The following is a 20819-nucleotide window of genomic DNA, read 5'->3' as shown; positions in this document are numbered from 1 at the left end:
AACAATAATTTTATTTTCAATGGTGTGGATCAAAAACAGTAAATACTGCTTTTGGTTACTTTTGTGATTTATAGAATAATTTTATAGAAATGAATAGATTAATTTTATTTATTCAGTCAGATGTATTAACATAATATACTGGGTAATGTACAGAAGTGTCCATTTTCCTCTTGCTCTGATATTCCAGGAGAGGGCAGCATTTGTCTATTTCTGAACACAGATTCAGGACAGGGCTGGAAATGCTTTATGTTGCTGTATAAATTTAAATATGAGAACCTGAAGAGGCGGTCTTCCCCAGAGCCTTGGTTCTTCCCAAGGACACAGAAGGGTCTTTTTTTTCTCTTTAAAGCTTCTTTAGAACAAAATGCATCATTAAAGTCTATATTCAAACAAATTGAACTTGAAATTAGTAAGGTGGATGAGTGTCCTACAAACAGCTTTTTATTTTTGATACACTGTTCTGTGTCTGCGACTCTACATATGACTATAGTTACACAATTACAATTTTTTTACATATACAAACAAATAGAAATCTTTTTAAATTCAATAATATTTTGTATTAAGGAAAAATGGTAACACTGTACAATAAGGTCCCATTAGTTAATGTTATTTATGCATTAACTAAAATTAACCAGCAATGACTTGTACCACCTGACTGCTGCAGATTCATTTCGGCATTGATAGGGTTGACATAGAAATGCCTAAAAAAGATTAGAACGGTTATGGTAGAACCGTTATGACATGGCGGGATCACAGCATAAGCTCATTGTTTTGGTTCAGGAGAACTGTAAAAGGCGGCTTCTGTTCGTTTGCGGCGCTCGGTGACTGACGTCTGTCTACAACGCATGCATTGCCATACGGAACATGCTGATGACGTGTGATGTCTGCGCGAGCAGGGTGTGCGGAGGTATGTTGACAGGCAGGTAGGAACATTTTTTGGTCCTACTCTACCATTTTATGTTAGCTCAGGTCCATTAAATAAGAATAACATATATACAACATTTAGTTTTAGTTATGTATTAGTAAATGTGGAAATTAACATGAAGTTAGTTCATGTTAACTAATGTAAAAGCAGATGTTTTTTTCATGATAAATTAGAGTAAGTAAATGAATCGCCTATTAATCATTTTGTTTTATTTCTTTGCATACAATGACCCTAATCATTAATTTTGAATGCCAAGATTAAGATGATATTTGTCAAGAATGTTTTTTTATTGCACAAATGAATATTATTATTATTTATATCAATATTGTCACTGGAAGTTTGTTTCCTATATTGAAATATGGCACTTATGGGATGGGATGTTTTCCCATAATGTTATTAATGAGTTAATAACAACAATTTCATTATTTTCTATTTAATAATGAATAAAATACTTTTTTTTTCTTTATTACTTTAGTATCTAACAAGGAGAAGTACAGGTTCATTCTATTCCCATTCCCACATTATAGACACCACTGTGAATATACAGTATTTTCAGAGCATTTTATGTTCTTGTTTGACTGTTGTTTAGTTTTTGTACATCTTCTAGCAAAAAGAGTGTCTCACTGAAGGAACACGTCTTTCCTTTATTTTAGAATTCACCTTCATCATTAGGTTTATTTTGTATATATATATTTTTTTTTTTTTCATTTTTCAGAGTGAGAGCAGTCTTAAGAAAAAGAGCATTTTTCAGTCATTCTGAAGCATGTGTGCATTTCTGGCGAGTCTGTTCTACTCATACTGAAGTGACCTCTTCAAGGGGTCATATCAGGACAAATCACATTATCTTTGATCTTTTGAATCAAAACTCAAAACCTCCCCAGTCCAAAAAGACAATTTGTCGAAATTCAGCTTACAACATAAGCACTGTTTCATTTCACACACTAAGTGTTCGCATAGAAGTCTTAAATGTACTGTAGCTAAAACAGGCCTTTTAAGGCTGTGTGAAATGTAATTTTACCCAGTTTATTTTCCAAACGCATGTTATAAAACTATTTGTAAATAACTCATCCGTGTTTCATTTAAAAAAAGTCTTATAACTCGATCTTCTGGTATATATAAACAATAGACTTCTCTCTGGTGATAAGACTTCTCCAATCATTTCGTCTGCTTAAACCCGCCCCTTCCAGCTTGTGTTCATCTGCCCACATCTCATAATCCAGTCGTACGTCACAATTCGGAAGATCTGTTGCTACTTCCATTTCATTGGAACTTAAAAATTCAGGATCAAAAAGAAGGTGAAAATGGTTTTGAAAACTAAACTCATTTTGGAGCAAGAAACCTTGACTAATATTGCATGTGGACCTCTCTTTAAATTATTGAAAATACAAGGAACCCTCTACAATGGCAGAGAAGCAAAGTTTTAGATGTTGTATTTAGATAGGTTAATAGTCATAAATTAACATTTAAATATAAAGATTAATTTGAAAATCAGTCATTGTTCATTTTTAGACATTACTGAACATGATAAATGAAGTAAAAGAGGCTCAGTTGTTTTTATTTGCAATAAATATTCAATTGCTCATAGAGCATTCTCATTTTGCGTTTTAAAAAAGAAAGGCAGTGAATGTATACTTAAAGTCTTTTGAAGTGAAAGACAGAGAGGTGATGAACAGTGATGTCATCTCAGGGTCAGATCCAGCTGAAAACAGGTGGGCGATGATGTCATGATGAGAGACAAGGACATACCAATCCAAGGAAAGGCGAGCGGTGATGTCACATCCCAAGGAGCCGACCTGATCACCTGATTCTATGCAGTGTGTCTCTCTGAATGACCCGAGAGCATGATGCACAACATGTGGTGCGGTAGTATGAGTACACACACAAACGAGCTTGGACCACCACCACACAGTTGTAGTACAAATCCCTGCAGGACTCGTCTACAGACAGAGACAAAGAGAAACATCTTAAAGGTACAGTCCACACATAAAAGAAAGTTCTGTCATGATCATTTTTCTGGAGTTTGATAGCTACAGTCTTCATTAACTTTAATATGGAAAAGAGCAATTTAACATTTAGCTTAAGATCTCCTTAATTGTTCCATGGAAGAAGGAAAATATGGGTTTGGAAAGAGCTGGGTAAAAATATAGATTTTGATTAATCGTGATCTTCATTTACACAATACTGATGTTCATTGTTAAAGTCACGATGTAACGGAAGTAGCGACCGTTCTTTTCTATATTGGGATGTACAGCTATATGAAATGGATTATCAGAGGGAAAAAAGTAGGGTGAGGACTGGATATAAAAAGTTTCAGTTTTAGTATCTCTATTATGTGTCTGTCAATTTTATATTTCGTTTTTGTTTTTTTCTATATAAATGTAACATTTTATTTCAGTTTATATTTGGTAATTTTAGTACATCAACTTAAATGTACGTATTTATTTTAATTTTTTTTTAACGTTTTTCATCTAATATTTATATTTTATTTTTAATACAGCTTTATTTACCAGCTTTCAAATACATTTGAATAGTTTTAGCTTTAGGTAACAATAACACTGTCAAACAGACAAGTTTAAAATAAGTCTGAAACACTGGCCATAATAATTTACAGCATTAGTAGAGAGAAATGTATTTATTTCTGCAAAAAGTTGAATATGTAATCATTCAAGAGCTTGTGAATCAGATTCAGATTGGGAAATCTGTATCGATATCCAGCCTTGTTTTGGAATGACATTTGGGTGATTAGATGGCAGAATTGTCATTTAGGGTGAACGATTTGTTTAACAATTCTAGATAAAGTACAAAGACAAATTATTTTAAATGAAGAAAGTGACAGCTGTAGAAAAATCATACCAATCTGTGGCGTGCAGGTGTGTGTGTTACACTTCTCTTGATTTGCAGGTTCAAGGGCAGGATCACAGTCATGGCTTGTGGTCAGTTCATCTTGCAAACAACGTACCTCCCTCACTCGAAAGCCTCCGTCGCAGGAACGAGAACACTGAGGTAGTTTAAAAACATTCTTGTTAAACGAGTTGATTGAAACAGCTTGGTTGAAGTTGCACTGTGTGTGTGTGAGGAACTAACCGAGCTCCACTCCGTCATGTACCACTGCGCACCACAACTCTTCAAATAGCAGGTCTGTCCACTCGGAGGACGGGGCAGATGAGAGCAGCGCTCATCTGAGGTGACTTCTAATTGGACATTGTTTTGGACAACACAGACCACACCTCGACTCTGGGTACCATTGCCACATTCAGACGAGCACTGTTACACACACATAAGCAAACAGGGTTTCAGTATTAGATCTGGGTTTTTTTCAGTAAATCAACACTGAGTTACTAGTGCAGCTCAATTCCAAATACGAACGACTCTTATGAGTCAGCTCTTTTAATGAATAGTTCAAAAGCAGACTTATTTTAGTATTCAATTATATTACTATAGTATTTATTAATATTTTAATTACTGTCACCTCCATTTTTGAGCATAGATGTGAAAAGGCTTAAAGGGATAGTTCACCCAAAAATGAAAATTCTGTCATCATTTACTCACCCTCAAGTTGTTCCAAACATGTATACATTTCTCTGTTATGTGGAACATGAAAGAAGATATTTTGAAGAATGTTTGTAACCAAACAGTTGTGAGGCATCATTGACTTCCAATGTATTTTTTTCCCATACTATGGAAGTCAATGGTGCCCGACAACTAATTGGCTACTGACATTCTTCTAAATATCTTATTTTGTGTTCAGCAGAAGAAAGAAATTCATACTGGTTTTGAACAACTTGAGGATGAGTGAATGATGACTGAATTTTCTTTTTTGGGTGAACTATCCCTTTAAATAAACCTAAATTGCTGTAATTCTTGAATGCTTTGGAATCCAGACCTAAGGCTGATCTCTTTTTAGAGAAAACACTCTGATTATTATAGGACAAAACAGTACTTCAACAAAACAGTTAAAATAAGGTTAAGAAAAGCACTTACAAGGCTCTTTTAAAACAGATTGCAAAATATATTTAAAAGTATTCAAAGGTGGCAAAGACTTCAAGCCAACTAGTTAGTTGTGTTCCAAATTGAAAGTTTATTATCACAAAAATGGAGGTTCCTGTGAGCTTTTGAAAAGGCGCTATGCTAAAAATAGCCACCGAGTGACTCACACTCCATTGAAATTTTAATTGTGCATTCTCCTGTAACAAATGAATACATTTCTGTCACAATATCACTTCTATTACAAAACAGTGGTCAAATACAGAACTTTTAGTCTCAGACCTTTCCAACGATATGTGATTTGTCAAGATTAGAAATAGATTTGACCATAAAATAATGCAGTCAATTTTGTAAAATGTGAAACATGACACCGCTCACTAGGGGGAGGAGCCGGCTAAAAGGATTTAAAGTACGATTTCCATGTCCGATTTCAAAATATGAATTTTGAGTGTTTTAGCTCTTGAATGATATCTAATTTATAATGATTACTAAAATATTTGACAGGAAATAAACAGTTAAAAAACACTGGTATGGCCACAGGACACTGACAGTTTTTTAAATGAACTTTTATTTTATATTTTTAGTTGTAATTTTTGTTTCAATTTTAGAACTTTTGTTGTGTGCTTTTATCATTTTTATTACTTTTTGTTTCTGTATACCTTTCATTTTATTTCAGTTTTAGCTTTAGTAATTTGAGCAAACTTTCAGTTAGTTGACTTTTCTGCATGTGTGTGTCCATGCACCTGTCCCCAGGCTCCTGTGTACCATTCCAGTCGCTGTGAGCAGGGTCCCAGGTCACACGGCATGAGCTCGTCGGGTTTATCCTCATCATCGCAGTTGTCCAGTGGAAGCGAGTTGGTCTGACTCATCATACACACCACCGACCGGCTGCGACTTCCTTCCGCACAGTCTGCAGAGCACTGCAGAGAGACATAAACAGCTGTTTTAGAAGTGCTACTGGGAAATACTGAAGAAAAGCGCACGATTTCTCACCCTATCACTCCAGAGAGAATAGAACCAGCTGCTGGCACACACTCCTTTGTCACAGTTCTGCAGGTCCTGTGGGCGAAGCGCCATGTTGCATTCCTCATCAGAAACGATGTCACCCAGGTTATCAACACACACGACTTCTCTTCTGCGCTGACCTACTCCACACGGCACAGAGCACTGAGAGAGAGAGAGAGAGAGAGAGTGAGAGAGAGAGAGAGGTTTTCTCCGAGCACTTTGTATTGATGGCCTCCAAAAACCATGATCTGTTAGGCCTAATATATTGTATATTGTGCAGGTTATCATAAGCAAATGCAATGTAAATAATAATTCCTCTTTTACATCTTCTCTTCTTTTTCACATCTACACTATCGTTTAAAAGTTTGGAGCCTATAAGGTTGTTTTTTAATGTTTTTGAAAGAAGTATCTTATGTTCACCAAGGCTGCATTTATTTGAGTTGTGCTGCTTAATATTTTTGGTGTACGTGATAAATCGAAAGTTAAAAAGAACAGCATTTATTTGAAATATATTTTTTTGTAATATATAATTTTTTGTAGCAATGTAAAATATTTTACTGCCACTTTTGATTAATTTAGAGGATACTTGCTAAATAAAAGTCATTTAATTTTTTTGAAGAAAAAAGAAAGGAGAAAAATAACTTCTTATTGACCCCAAACTTTTAAACTGTAGTGTAAGGGGAGAGCGGGGTAAGATGAGCCACCATCTGTGTTTAGGAAACTACAATTTTTGTTTCGTTTTTGTTTATAATGACAACACTGTTAATGAGGTCATTTTTTCCTAATTAGGTGGTTATGGGACAAACTGAGATCACATTATTCAAGTCAGTATTTCAATAGCCAGATGTTATGTGTTATAGATGCGTTCTTTTAATTCCAGATGATAGATGATGTCATGAAACACAGTTATGTGTATTAGTTTAACCTCTCATTTCTTCTTGCTTCACGTACTTAAGGAAAAACTGGCTCATCTTACCCCACTCTCCCCTACACACAGACACATTCACAAACCTCTGTCCACTCTGAGCGGATCTGCCACTCACTGCAGATCTTGAGCTGGCACACAGTGGTCGTCTCTGGCATTTCCGTGTCGTCGCAGAGGCTGGCCGCCACGATGACTGTGCTATTGCCATGGTGTCCCTGCGTCTGCTGGCAAATCACCTGACGATACTGGAAACCTGGACCACAGGTCTTACTGCACTCAGACCACTCCCCTACATCCCAACTACACACACACACACACTGGTTGAAGGACAACTGCTTGGTTTCATTCACATGTGCTTCTCATTTGCACCATTTGAAAATCAAGTCCAAATGCCCATATGGACAGTTTTTAAGTATATATTTTAAGTGTATACACATTTTTATGTAAGATACATACAAAATTATACATAAGTAAGTATACTTGGCTTAGACTGACATGTATACAGAAAAGTTTAAGTACATCTGCATATAATTGTACTTCATTAAGAAAAGTATGATTAAGTATTCTAAGTATATTTGGCAAGTAGTTGTGACGATACCAAGATATACAGTGAGGAAAATAAGTATTTGAACACCCTGCTATTTTGCAAGTTCTCCCACTTAGAAATCATGGAGGGGTCTGAAATTGTCATCATAGGTGCATGTCCATTGTGAGAGACATAATCTAAAAAAAAAAATCCAGAAATCACAATGTATGATTTTTTAACTATTTATTTGTATGATACAGCTGCAAATAAGTATTTGAACACCTGAGAAAATCAATGTTAATATTTGGTACAGTAGCCTTTGTTTGCAATTACAGAGGTCAAACGTTTCCTGTAGTTTTTCACCAGGTTTGCACACACTGCAGGAGGGATTTTGGCCCACTCCTCCACACAGATCTTCTCTAGATCAGTCAGGTTTCTGGGCTGTCGCTGAGAAACACGGAGTTTGAGCTCCCTCCAAAGATTCTCTATTGGGTTTAGGTCTGGAGACTGGCTAGGCCACGCCAGAACCTTGATATGCTTCTTACAGAGCCACTCCTTGGTTATCCTGGCTGTGTTCTTCGGGTCATTGTCATGTTGGAAGACCCAGCCTCGACCATCTTCAATGCTCTAACTGAGGGAAGGAGGTTGTTCCCCAAAATCTCGCAATACATGGCCCTGGTCATCCTCTCCTTAATACAGTGCAGTCACCCTGTCCCATGTGCAGAAAAACACCCCCAAAGCATGATGCTACCACCCCGATGCTTCACAGTAGGGATGGTGTTCTTGGGATGGTACTCATCATTCTTCTTCCTCCAAACACGTTTAGTGGAATTATGACCAAAAAGTTCTATTTTGGTCTCATCTGACCACATGACTTTCTCCCATGACTCCTCTGGATCATCCAAATGGTCATTGGCAAACTTAAGACGGGCCTTGACATGTGCTGGTTTAAGCAGGGGAACCTTCCGTGCCATGCATGATTTCAAACCATGACGTCTTAGTGTATTACCAACAGTAACCTTGGAAACGGCGGTCCCAGCTCTTTTCAGGTCATTGACCAGCTCCTCCCGTGTAGTTCTGGGCTGATTTCTCACCTTTCTTAGGATCATTGAGACCCCACGAGGTGAGATCTTGCATGGAGCCCCAGTCCGAGGGAGATTGACAGTCATGTTTAGCTTCTTCCATTTTCTAATGATTGCTCCAACAGTGGACCTTTTTTCACCAAGCTGCTTGGCAATTTCCCCGTAGCCCTTTCCAGCCTTGTGGAGGTGTACAATTTTGTCTCTAGTGTCTTTGGACAGCTCTTTGGTCTTGGCCATGTTAGTAGTTGGATTCTTACTGATTGTATGGGGTGGACAGGTGCCTTTATGCAGCTAACGACCTCAAACAGGTGCATCTAATTTAGGATAATAAATGGAGTGGAGGTGGACATTTTAAAGGCAGACTAACAGGTCTTTGAGGGTCAGAATTCTAGCTGATAGACAGGTGTTCAAATACTTATTTGCAGCTGTATCATACAAATAAATAGTTAAAAAATCATATATTGTGATTTCTGGATTTTTTTTTTTAGATTTTGTCTCTCACAGTGGACATGCACCTACGATGACCATTTCAGACCCCTCCATGATTTCCAAGTGGGAGAACTTGCAAAATAGCAGGGTGTTCAAATGCTTATTTTCCTCACTGTATGTAAAGTAGGACTTGATTATAATTTTAACTGTAGTGTGTTAGGCCTATGTGATAGGCTTATTTAAGTATATATATTTAAAATGTATTCATATTATATACTTTAGTGACTGACTAACTAAATAATCTTGAACTAACTTTAGTGCTGTTTTTTTTTTTGTTTTTTTTTAAAACTCCTTTGTCTGCAGTAAAAGATGTTCACTCACAAGGCTGGACAAGGCTGCGATTGACACTCTTCTACCTGGGGGCCAGAATGACTGGTGTAGCTACAGAGATCCCCCGGTACAGTGGTTTGAGTGGCCCTTTCCACACAGCTGAACACAACTTGACGACTGCCTGATAAACACACCAGACAAACAGATTAAACAGAGACAGACATTGTCTTACAAGTTCAGTGTCTGCGGCTAGTAGAATACCAATCTATTCTGGTTTTATACGCAAGCACAAAAGTATGGTTACTCTGGATTTGATTTAGATTTTTAAACAGTGAGGACATTATAAAACCTCAGCAATGGCCTGGAATGCGTGAATGTTGTGTGTGTGTCACTACATTCAAATTCAGAACACTATTCATTAGACAACACAACAGTGTGTTTATATATCTCAGGGCCAAAAATAATTATTTTCTAGTTCTGTCTTACATATATTCTAGGAATCTTTTAAGAGACAATTTAGTTTACCCAGACCAAATTAAAAGAAGAAAGGACCACAAAAGCACATTAATGTATGGACTAACAACAAAACTACCTGTTCCACAGGTGGCACTGCAGGGTGTTGTTTTCATGGCAACCCAGCTGTATTGAGGAACTGGTTCTGGGGTTATAGGGTCCAAAGGAACTTGGTTAGGATGAGGGCTGCCCATTGAGCTTTCACCGTCACTATTCTCAGGATCAGGAAACATTCCATGACTCTCTACTGGAGGGAGGGGGAAAGAGACAGAAAGAAAGGAGAAAAAAAAACTTAAAGATACTTTATTTTTTTTAATACAGGATATAAAATGCCCCATTACCTAGCAGATAAAAACCCTTAAAAATGATATGTACAAGCATGGAAACAGTTATATTAATCTAAAAACTTTTATTTAAAAGTTTAAAGGTTCTTTTTTGGAATTTTGTTAACATCTTGTTTTTATACTTGTGAATCAAAACTCTTTGTTTTTGAAAGTCTGTTTTGCTCACCAAGGCTGTGTATGTAATCAAAATTACAGTAAAAACAGTAATATGAAATATTACAATTTTCAGAAGCCATTACTCCAATCTTCAGTCACATGATCCGTCAGAAATCATTCTAATATGCTGATTTGGTGCTCAAGAAACATTTCCTATTATTATCAATGTTGAAAACAGTTCATGAGAAAAGCATTTTTTTTGTTGTTACAATGTCAAAGCGTTTACTCTCACTTTTGATCAATTAAATGTGTCCCTCCCTGCTGAATAAAAAATATTTATTTCAAAAAAATCTTTATAGTGTACTCCATATGTGCATTAGTATAATATAAAATTATATATTGAAATTCTTACCCAGAGGAAGTACACTAGAATAAGAATAGGCATCTGAGTAAGTGTCAGTGATGGGGTCTTTGGGTAGAATGTATTCATAATACACTGTTGGATTGGGCTGTTGATAAATCACCTGAAAAATATAGAGTTTAAAACAAAAAATCCAGTCTTACACACTATTCATATGGACTTAATCAGAAGCCTTTGTTATCATAAAAACAAACTTCCTAACTTTCTAAAACAATACATCACACTGTAAGGAAAATGAGCCAAAACGGAAAAGGTCCTAGTCATTTTATGCAGAACATTATCAGTTACATTTTCTTTAACCCCTAAACACAGCACAATGCAATGTGTAATACAAAATACAGGTAAAACACCTGTGAAAAAGTCTATACAGAAAATTCCTTTGTATTAACACAATACTGTTCCTTATTTTAACACACTTTTCTTAGAGTGTAGATTATCTGCCACATTAAGCCGCTTTCTATATATGTATCTTTAATCGAGGCAGTTTTGTGATATCATACAGTAGGAGTGGTCTCTCACAAAGAGATGCAGCTCCTGATTGGTTGGGCCAGGAGCAGTGATGGATTCTCCCGCTCTGCTGCGGATCTCATTGGGCCGTTTGTATGCGAGCTGAGTACCCACGGCATAGAAATATCCTGGCCTGTCGATTACCCAGTCACCATTTAGCACTGATTCACCACTCGCTGTCCTGAGAGCTTGAAGAAAGAGAGAGGGGGGGAAAAGATTATGGATGGAAGAAGGACACATGGTTCCATAACACATTTTAACCTTAATGGGATAAACCAGGTCACACCAGCTGGCGTCTGGAATGTGGTAGCTGTTATTCTGCTGGTCCACCAGCTTGGACCAGTTAGAAGTAAAACCAGTTACCGCCTTAAGATATGGCACTTTAAAGAATAGGGTATAATAGGGCCTGAAATGCTTAATAACTGTCAGTGAAAGAAGCAATATACAGTCAAACCAAAAATTATTATATATATATCTGGTGTCTGAATAATTTTTGGTTTGACTGTGTATATATATATATATATATATATATAAACATTTTTTACTAGTGGGTGCAGGACACTATAGCTCATTTATGTAAGTGATGATACTAAAATGAGGAAAACTGTGACATATTATACCCAAAAATTCCTCATACCATGGGCTACCAGTAAAATGTATAAAAATTTGGGGCCAAAGATTATTCAGAAACACTTTGACCTGACCATGTTTTGCTTATGTGTTTTTTCTTTAATTGCTAATGCGACCTTTTTACACCACAGACTGAACAAAATTAAGCATTGCTTGGTAATTGGTTGACCTAAATTGGTATCATCTAAATGTGTACTTAAATTAAACAGCTGACAGCTATTCAACCTAATTCTTTTGTGAGGCAGTCTAATAGAAGGATGGCCAAAACCAGTGAAATATCAACTGATTTGATAACTGTGATAATGTGAGAAATGTTGAAGGTGTCTGAATAAATTTTGGTTTGACTGTATATATATTTATACATTCCATTTTAATTGAGGCTTGCTTCCAAAATTTGTCTACATACAGTTTAAAAACATGATTTGTTTCACCAACAAACATTAAATATTCAAAATTGATAAATATGTATACTGCACCAGAAGTAGGTTTTTGCCTAAATTAAGCTGTATTGGAACCAAATGTTGATTTGTACTTATTGATAAACCAATTAGGTACCCTACTGTTCAAATGTTTGGGGTTGGTAAGATTTTCTTGTTACAAAAGACTTCTATTTATGCCGTTCTTTTCAACTTTCTATTCATCAAAAAAATGTATCACGGCGAGAGAGATTTTTTTTTTTTTTTTTTTTTAAATACTACCAACCCCAAAATATTTGAATTATTTGATTAATAATCTTGTCTACACTCTTATAATAAAATGATTGAATGGTTGTGCACATCAAATACAGTGAATGCTAAAATTTGATAAGTTAACAGAATGAGATTATTTATTTGTATTCTCACCTGTCAGTTTTTTTATATAACATATATTTCTCAGAGCGCACACACACAAAAACGTGTGTTTTATGTCTGGAAACACTAAATTGCACCCTGTTTGAGAAACGTGCCATGATAATGAACCTGAAGTAAAGTAAAAACAAGAGCCAGCAGGAATTCAGTTCCATTACCTAAGTAGTTCCTGGTCTTCTGTGTTTCCTGTATTTTGATTCGTTGAGCTCCAGAGGGGATGTCCAGGATCTTGTGGTAACCAACAGAGAGCACAGAAAGAAAGAGTGTCCCACTGAACAGCTCACACGAGCTCCCATCCCCTGCGCACACACCACATACATCCACCTGGAAACCCTCACAGCCCTGCACGAGAACAACACACACACACACACGAGTCAACCTTCAGACCTGAGTAATGACTTCACACAGATGAAAACAGGGATTTCACCACTTCAAATGGGAGACTATCTGGGCAGATGTTTGCTTGAGATCGTATTAATAAAAAGATTAAAATCAAAATTGAACGGCTAAGATGATTCGATTTCAGAAAATTCATCAACATTGGCTGTCTTATCTGGCAAGAGTTAATCAAAAAAAGCAAACATGTAGCTCTTCAAAAGGGCATTGCTGTCTTTCACTGAAAATGCACTCACATTGAGCTGTATTTATGCCTGTAAAAATGCTTTCAGTCATTTATAATTTATATGTAAATTAGACAAAGCACATGAGTGCATATTTCATGAAAATTTTAGGTAACACTTTCCAATAAGGTCTCATTACTTAACATTTGTTAATGCATTAACAAATAATGAGCAATACATTTTTTATGTTAACGTTAGTTACTAAAAATTCAACTTTTTATACACTTTCTTCACAGTTTTAGTATACTGAACATGTAAACATCAAATTCAATATTCACCCATGCTCGCAGATGAACAAAGATAAATACAGGGAAAAAAAAAAAAAAAACAGATCAATGAAGAGAGAGATTGCTTGTGTTTGAGATTTACAGATTTGGAAACACTGCTACTATAATCACAATGATTCACTGTAAACCGTTTCCGAAAACTTTTTCATTCAAACCATCATAAGTCCCTCTTAGCATAACACAATAATGAGAAACACACACTTTATGGTCAGACAAGGACCACATCGTTTCATGATTCAAAATTACTCACTGCAAGCCGTCTAATGCTTAAACAAACTGCTTTTATTGTAAGTTCCAAAGATTCTATAAGAACTGGGATTGATTAAGAAGACTATGAAAAAACACCTTTTCTCGCAGTTTGTCAGACTTACAATAAGAAACAGGCTTAGTTTAAAGAATATCATACTTGACAGACTGGAAAAATTCTGCTTCCTAACACCAAAACACACACAGTTTTGTTTTTCTATCATAGTGGGGACTTTCCAGTGACTTCTTGTTTTTCCTCTGAGTTCATGATGTTTTCTATCCCCCAAACCTCAAATAAACCTTTCGGCATTTTTTTTTTAACAATGTTATTAATGTGTTATTTAGTATGTTTACTAAGCCATTTTCCTCGTGAGGACCTTTGACTGATCCCCACAGTAGAGGTGATTTTGGGTTTTACTATTCCTATGGGGACATTTCTTCCCTACAATGAAGACAAAACCTGACCCCAGAGCCCCACACACACATCCGTACTGGATAGTTTTGCAATGTTTTGTCCCCAAGATCATCTTTACAAGAGCCATCAATGTTTGCTCCAGTGTTTACTATACTGGACTCAGGAGTTTATGAGCAATCTACTCACATTCTCACAGTACTCAATAGGTTATTAAAAAAAAAAAAAAAATATATATATATATATATATATATATATATATATATATATATATATATATATACACATTTCATACTTAAAGATTTTTTCTCAAATACCGCATAATATAGTATATCATTTTTTTAAAATAAAAATACATATAGGCCTATTTAAAAAATAAAAAAAAAAGTCATTTGCACTGCATAGATATTGAATATTTAGAAAAATATATAAAAAAAACACTAATATATTTTTATATATTAAAAAAAAAACAATTAATATATATGTTCTATTAAACTTTCAGAAATGTAAACAGGTTGCCATAGGAACTGTAAGAGACAGAATTTTTTTCACAACTTTTTTTTTGTGCCAACTCAGTTTTACAGTATACTGTATTTCTTGTCTTATAATGAGTACTCTGTACTTTGTAACGTATTTTTGTTACTGTCATTGTAACAATTGCATTTTTGTAAAAATGTGCATCATTTTAAAATGCAGCAATGTACTTTTTAGAAAAACCTTCTTGAAAATGGTATCACATTATTGTACTATACCAGAACATTTATCAAGTCAAGTCATATTTATGTAGATTTCAACCTATTAAATGATAACTCGATGTAAATTTAGGAACTTAATACTATAGATGTTGAATATTTCAAATTTTTGTGAGTGCAGATTTATGTGGATTTCTACATCTTAATTTATCCTAATTAAGTTTAAAGTATTCCAACACACTATAAGATATTGAACACTGTTTGTTACAGACACTTGCATGCGTTCTAGTTCTGCCGGCTGGAATCATTTGTTCATTCTGTGCGGTTCTTACCTCTCCAGGGCCGCTGCTGAAGTCGTTGTCCCGGGGAACGGGCTCCGTGGGTGGGCACAGGAGGGAGAGCAAAAGGGTCATCAGGAGGAAACGCTGGATGAGTCTCCACTGGTGTCCGCTCCAGGTCGGCAGTCGCATCCCACAAGCCATGAGCAGAACAAGACAGTTAGTAAGTGTGTAGATGTGTGTGTATGTCCTGGTCTTAATGAGAAGTAATGCAGTGGCGCTGTCTCTGAATGGAGATGTGTGTTTGTGTGAGAGAAAGTTTTAGTGAAAGGGGGTTTCTCTCTTTGGTATTTAAGTGTGTGTGTGTGTGTGTGTGTGTGTGTCTCACCCCCAGACAGCGAGTCACATACACACTGGCACACATCTCCCTCCTCTCCTCTTTCCACTCACCCCATTTTTTGTTCTTTCATAAGCAGCAAGGTTTCCTTCCAAGAAATCTCTCTGCATGTGAGAGAAGCTGTAAAATGCTTAGAATTACAATCACTTTCTGATGGACAGACACAGTCTCTCTATCTTTCTTTCTAACACTCAGGGAGGCTTATTCTGACCTAACCAGAACTAAATCAGAGAATTAGAGCAACAAAAAAAAAACTCTCCCTCTCCCTCTAAAAGCCACTAGAACAGAAAACAAATGTAAAACAGGCCCATTCTGTAATGCAGTCCACAGCCGTCTCTTTGCATACTTGAGTGTGTCTTATGGTGTGTAATTTTGTAGTAATGAGGGTGTATGTCACTCGTGTCCAGATGGTAAGTGTGTTTTTCTATGACCTGCACACCTTCTGGAGGTCACATGAACTTCACCTCATCAAACAGGAGAGGAAAGGAGAATATCAAGACATCAGATCTAAAGGAAAAACACAGAGAACGTTCAGAACTCTTGCACTGAAACATTCGGTCAGTTCTGTTCACAGAAAATATTTTCACGGACATAAACTACTGGAGCTCAGACTGACGCGGCAAAGGAATGTTTCTTGTGGCAGTGGTTTTGTGTTTCTTTATTCCAGGTCAATAATGCAAAGCGACTTACAGTTTTTCTTCATTGCAAACACATTAAAACGGATTCTATTAGCATAAAATCCCAGAGCATTACTTCAGCTCCCTAAACAAAGACACATTCTTCCAAACGTTAAACTCTATTCACCTGTTTTCACACATGGTCCATTTTATTCCTTTTGTTTTTAATCTTCACAAAAATGCCCTCATGAACAGATTTCACCATGTTCTTTTTTAGGAAACCCAAGCACTCAATATGTCTCAGTTCACACACACATGCAAAAAAAATTCACATAAAATTCTAATCGCAAATTAGGTGAGTATGTTTTGAAAGAGGCAGAGCGTTGAGGGACTGAGACCAAGAAGATAATGAAGGGACAGTTTTCTCCGATGAAATTATGTTTCTCTGGTTAAAGTTGACCCCAAAATGAAAATTCTACATTTTTTGGGGGTAAATAGACTTTCAAAAGAGGGACAGAAAGCTCTCAGATTTCATTAAAAATATCTTCATTTGTGTTCTGAAGATGAACGAAAGTCTTGTGGATTTGGAACAACATGAGGGGGAGTAAATAACGAAAATCTAAAAAAAAAAATTGGGGTATACGATGGAAGCTGGGCCAAATCTGAGCCGTTTCACGATTGCAACTATCACCAAAGACTTTCGATGTCCTTGAAAGGGACTTTGCGATCACTCAACCTCAAAAATATAAACATGTTACTAGCCTACAGTAACTACAAAATACAGTATTTTGTCTTACTGTAGTTGCACAGTATACTGTATTTCTTGTTTTCTGGTGTGTACTCTGTATATTGTCAAGTCAAGTCACCTTTATTTATACAGCGCTTAATACGATACGGATTGTTGTTGATTCAGTTCCGTTGTAAAGATCATACATTTCTAAATTAATTCATTTCATCTACAAAGCAGTTCTGCAGAAAACAGTAGTCAAATCAATAATATTGTTGAATATTAAGTGTCCTCAACTAAGCAAGCCAGAGGCGACAGTTGCAAGGAATTCAGGCTATGTTTACACGGAAACGATCTGAAGAGAAAACGCAAAAGTGGCGTTGCGTTATCACTTTTTAATTCTGCGTTTAGACGAGCGTTTTGGGGGGGAAATCTGCGTGCATATGGTGACGCAAAATTGTGTGAAATTCGATGTAGTATGCACTCCAGGCGGCTAGGTGGCAATGGACCGGTGATCGGTGCCTTCATGGTCTAACATACTTTTGCGTTTTTTACCCTTTAGACGGGAACCGGGGAACGCGACGGTGGAGCGTTTTTAAGATTTCCACTCTGGAGGGTGGTTTCACTTTTTTGCGTTTTTAAGGCCCAAAAACGTCGTCGCCGTCTAAACGAAAGGCACATCTGATAAAATATTTTTACGTTTTCACCCGCGAGCGTTCTCGTGTAAACGGGGCCTATATGTAATTACACATTTATATAATGTTGATGTTATAATTTACTACATTTAAAATATATTAAATGTAATCTAATAACACACTACAGGTAAAATGATAATCAAGTAGCGGACCACATGTGTTTTAGTATGTTAGTCAACACATCAAAATAAGTGAAGTGTACTTTAAATAATCATTAAAACACAATTTACATTATTACAGTGCATTTTTTAAAAGTGTACTCACACTTAGTCATGAAAGTGTGCTCTCTACTGAAGTTGCCTTTTATTGCATTCATATTATAAATGGTACCCTATAGACCATTTTGAGATCATTACAGTTATCTCAGGCCAAAGTTTGGTTGTGATGGAAGATGATCTGATACTGATTTACAGTAAGAGCTTGAGTTCGTCACAGAAATTTGAGGTTTGCACAAAATGAAGAGCGGAAAATATTGGATTAAATACTCAGATACCAATAAATTGTGAATAACATGGATAGTCTAGGACTGAGTCTGATTTAAGACCAAGCATAATTTGTATGCACTTTTTAAAACCCTCAAAAGAAATTCTACTAAGTTAAAGACTCCACTTACTGGTAGTGAAATTTACTCTGTTCTCTTTTTAGATCTAGACTGGGTGACCACCACTCGTGTTGTTTTTTTTGTTGTGTTCTGCAATAAGAGCCCTCTATGAAATTTTTTTTTTGCTCCATGTACATATTCATGTATGTTTAAAGAGGGAGGAAAAAGGAAAAAAGGGGAAAAAAAGGATAAATTGTTCCTGTGAATGGAAGTATTGTATTGTTTTGCTTTTCCCAATAAAAAGAAAGAATTCATTTTGAAAAGAAAGAAAAAAATTTGTCTGGAAACTACAGTATGAAGCACCGGTTGAGGAGGAAGGAGAGGTATAGAGGGGCTTTACTCGGATTTACAAGCATAAAACGGACACATTCCCAATCCGCACACTGTTGACTACACACCTGTTGCAGTGCAGTGATTTAGATGACATGCATCTGTACATGTGTGTGTGCGGATAAGTGTGTGACGTGGTCACTAGTCAAATTTGCTCATCCTTCAGGATGGTAAATAGAGAGAAGTCTATTCAGTGACTGCTTGGAGGAAATCTCAAAGTGACGTTAAACGCAGACAAGTCTGACAGCCTTCGTAGAGAGTTTTTAAGAGATAGAAACAGATAGCTGGAAACTCGACAGAGACTCATCCAAAAGTACGGGGATTTGGAGAGGAATGTCAGTACTAAGCATACTTAATAACAGCTCTGAGCCCTGCATTCTACATGCCCGCTGTGGATTAGTACGGACAGTAAATAACATAATAACAGTGGATGTCTCCCAAGTGTACTAAATCAAACAACCCCAAATCTTTATGCTAAAGTACTAAAGGTGGAATGACTGTTGAGAGGATGGAAATGCAAACTGAAAATACAGAATTGTCAATAGAGATCACAGCCTGTGTTATGACATTTAACAGTTGTGAATTCCTGTATTTCCATGACTTTTATACAGATTTAAATGATCCTAGAGTACAAATTAGTGTGCAAATATCTTCAATAAGACCCTCAAAAGACAAACGAGACGGATGTTATCGCGCCGCCTCGAGGGAGTTTACTCTACACAAGCACTCACAAACAGCAATGTCTAGCCGATTAAATACTTTAGAGAGGAGCGCAACTAAAAAAAAAACAATGTATCTCCCAGTAAAACTTTCCAGGCCTAGAAATCAGAATTGTAATGTGTTATTTTCAGGTTTTCCATGGCCGTGGGAACCCTGGAAGACAGTCTCTCTCCCGCCATACAAATATTCATACTTCCCTAATATGCAAAAAGCAGTATGTCAGATGAGAAGGATGTTGAAATTTGCAGACTTCATGATACTGGAGGCAAAAATATCTGGGTAACCTAACCTACAACTTGGCAATGAACTATGAGTTGAGCTTCTCTTGGTGCTATAGGTCCCCAAAAAAGTTGTTTCTAGTGGTTAAATAACACCAGTAAATTAGTTTCGTTGTTATTAGCACATCATAGGTCTACGACCTTGTGCTGATAAAAAACTAATCCCAAAAATTACAACTTCATGCTGTGCAATCACACAAAAACTTGACTGAACGTCTTATTTCACTTGGGCCATTAAAAACCAAGGCCTTCATTTTATGTGTTTCTTTACAAGGCAGTGGAAACATAAAATGTTGACATAATCAATGTGATTTAAGACTTTAATGCAAGTATCAGTATTCCTTACATTCCAAGAATGCTGAAAATTAATCAAGTTTATTTTAAGCCACATTTATCTCTCACTTGAGGGTGATCGAGTAACACACACACATATAACGTTCTACAAAATGGAAGAATTTATAATCATCCCAGCCGTCAGAAAGAGGATGTAACAGTTGCATTAAAATGGAAGTTATATTATATATTTATTATATTATATATATATTTTTAAATGTCAATCATGAGAAAATTGAGTCGTGATAGAGAAAACAACGTTTGTTATGTCAAGACCACAAGAAAATTAAGTTGTGATCACGAGAAAACAGCTTTTTATGTTGAGATCACGAGAAAATTAAGTTGAAAGAAAAAATGTATAAAATGAATCCATGGCCTCTTAGGGCTTCCGTACAGTTCTGAAAGAACACTGGTTTTCAAAAAATGTGTAGTTATTGTGCCATGAGTTGATGTATGTCAGATGTTTTGAGCTGACTGAGTTTAAAACAATAAATAAAACCTGCATCTATTATTGGATAATTATTAGTGATTTTAGGCCAAACTACAAGGTTGTTATTGTTGACTAAAATGAAAACTATTAAAAATAATTTTCAGTCATAAAATAATATAAATGCTAATTAAATAAAATTATTAATCTTAGCTAATGTTAATCTCAACATTTACTAATAAATGTTTTAGATTAAAAGTTCCATCTGTTAACATAAATGCACTGTGAACTAACATGAACAAGAACATTTTTATTATCTAACATTAATAAATGCTGTAAAAATATATAGCTAATTGTTAGTCTATATATAGCTAATATATAGCTAATTGTTAGTCAATATTAGTTAACTATTAATATTAACAATTAGTTTACAAATTAGACCTTATTGTAGTGTTGCCATATCTAGTAGATTACTAAAACTGAAATTTTACAAAAATCACAAAACAAAAGTACTAAAACAAACTAAAATGAAACCTCAAAATATAAAAAGCAAAGCTAATTTTAAACTATTATTAAATACATTAGTATATCATA

At 35.8% G+C, this 20819-nt stretch overlaps 1 protein-coding gene across 1 annotated transcript; it reads right to left on the bottom strand.

Annotated features, from left to right (window-relative positions):
• Positions 1–2455: 2455 nt before the first annotated feature.
• Positions 2456–15388, bottom strand: adamtsl7 (ADAMTS-like 7). Its single transcript, XM_079864771.1, has 12 exons — positions 15155–15388; positions 12724–12907; positions 11100–11275; positions 10572–10683; positions 9799–9963; positions 9258–9387; positions 6926–7139; positions 5903–6076; positions 5653–5829; positions 4010–4189; positions 3779–3923; positions 2456–2862 (listed from the first exon to the last, which is right to left on the bottom strand). Exons 1-12 carry the CDS (start codon positions 15302–15304, stop codon positions 2723–2725), a joined length of 1947 nt encoding a protein of 648 aa, XP_079720897.1. The 5' UTR covers positions 15305–15388; the 3' UTR covers positions 2456–2722.
• Positions 15389–20819: the final 5431 nt, after the last annotated feature.

The sequence above is a fragment of the Squalius cephalus genome (genome assembly GCF_949319135.1).
Source record: "Squalius cephalus genome assembly, chromosome: 2".
Taxonomy (NCBI): domain Eukaryota; kingdom Metazoa; phylum Chordata; class Actinopteri; order Cypriniformes; family Leuciscidae; genus Squalius; species Squalius cephalus.
This window is presented reverse-complemented; position numbering and strand designations above follow the sequence as displayed.

Bases quoted from the DNA above. Each gene is read 5' to 3' on its own strand.
- adamtsl7 (XM_079864771.1), bottom strand. From the start codon at position 15,304: ATGGCTTGTGGGATGCGACTGCCGACCTGGAGCGGACACCAGTGGAGA. The intron at 11,276-12,723 runs GTAATGGAACTG...TCTTTCTTCAAG, and splicing joins GAAGACCAGGAACTACTTAG to CTCTCAGGACAGCGAGTGGT. The intron at 2,863-3,778 runs GTATGATTTTTC...CTCTGTCTGTAG, and splicing joins CACCTGCACGCCACAGATTG to ACGAGTCCTGCAGGGATTTG.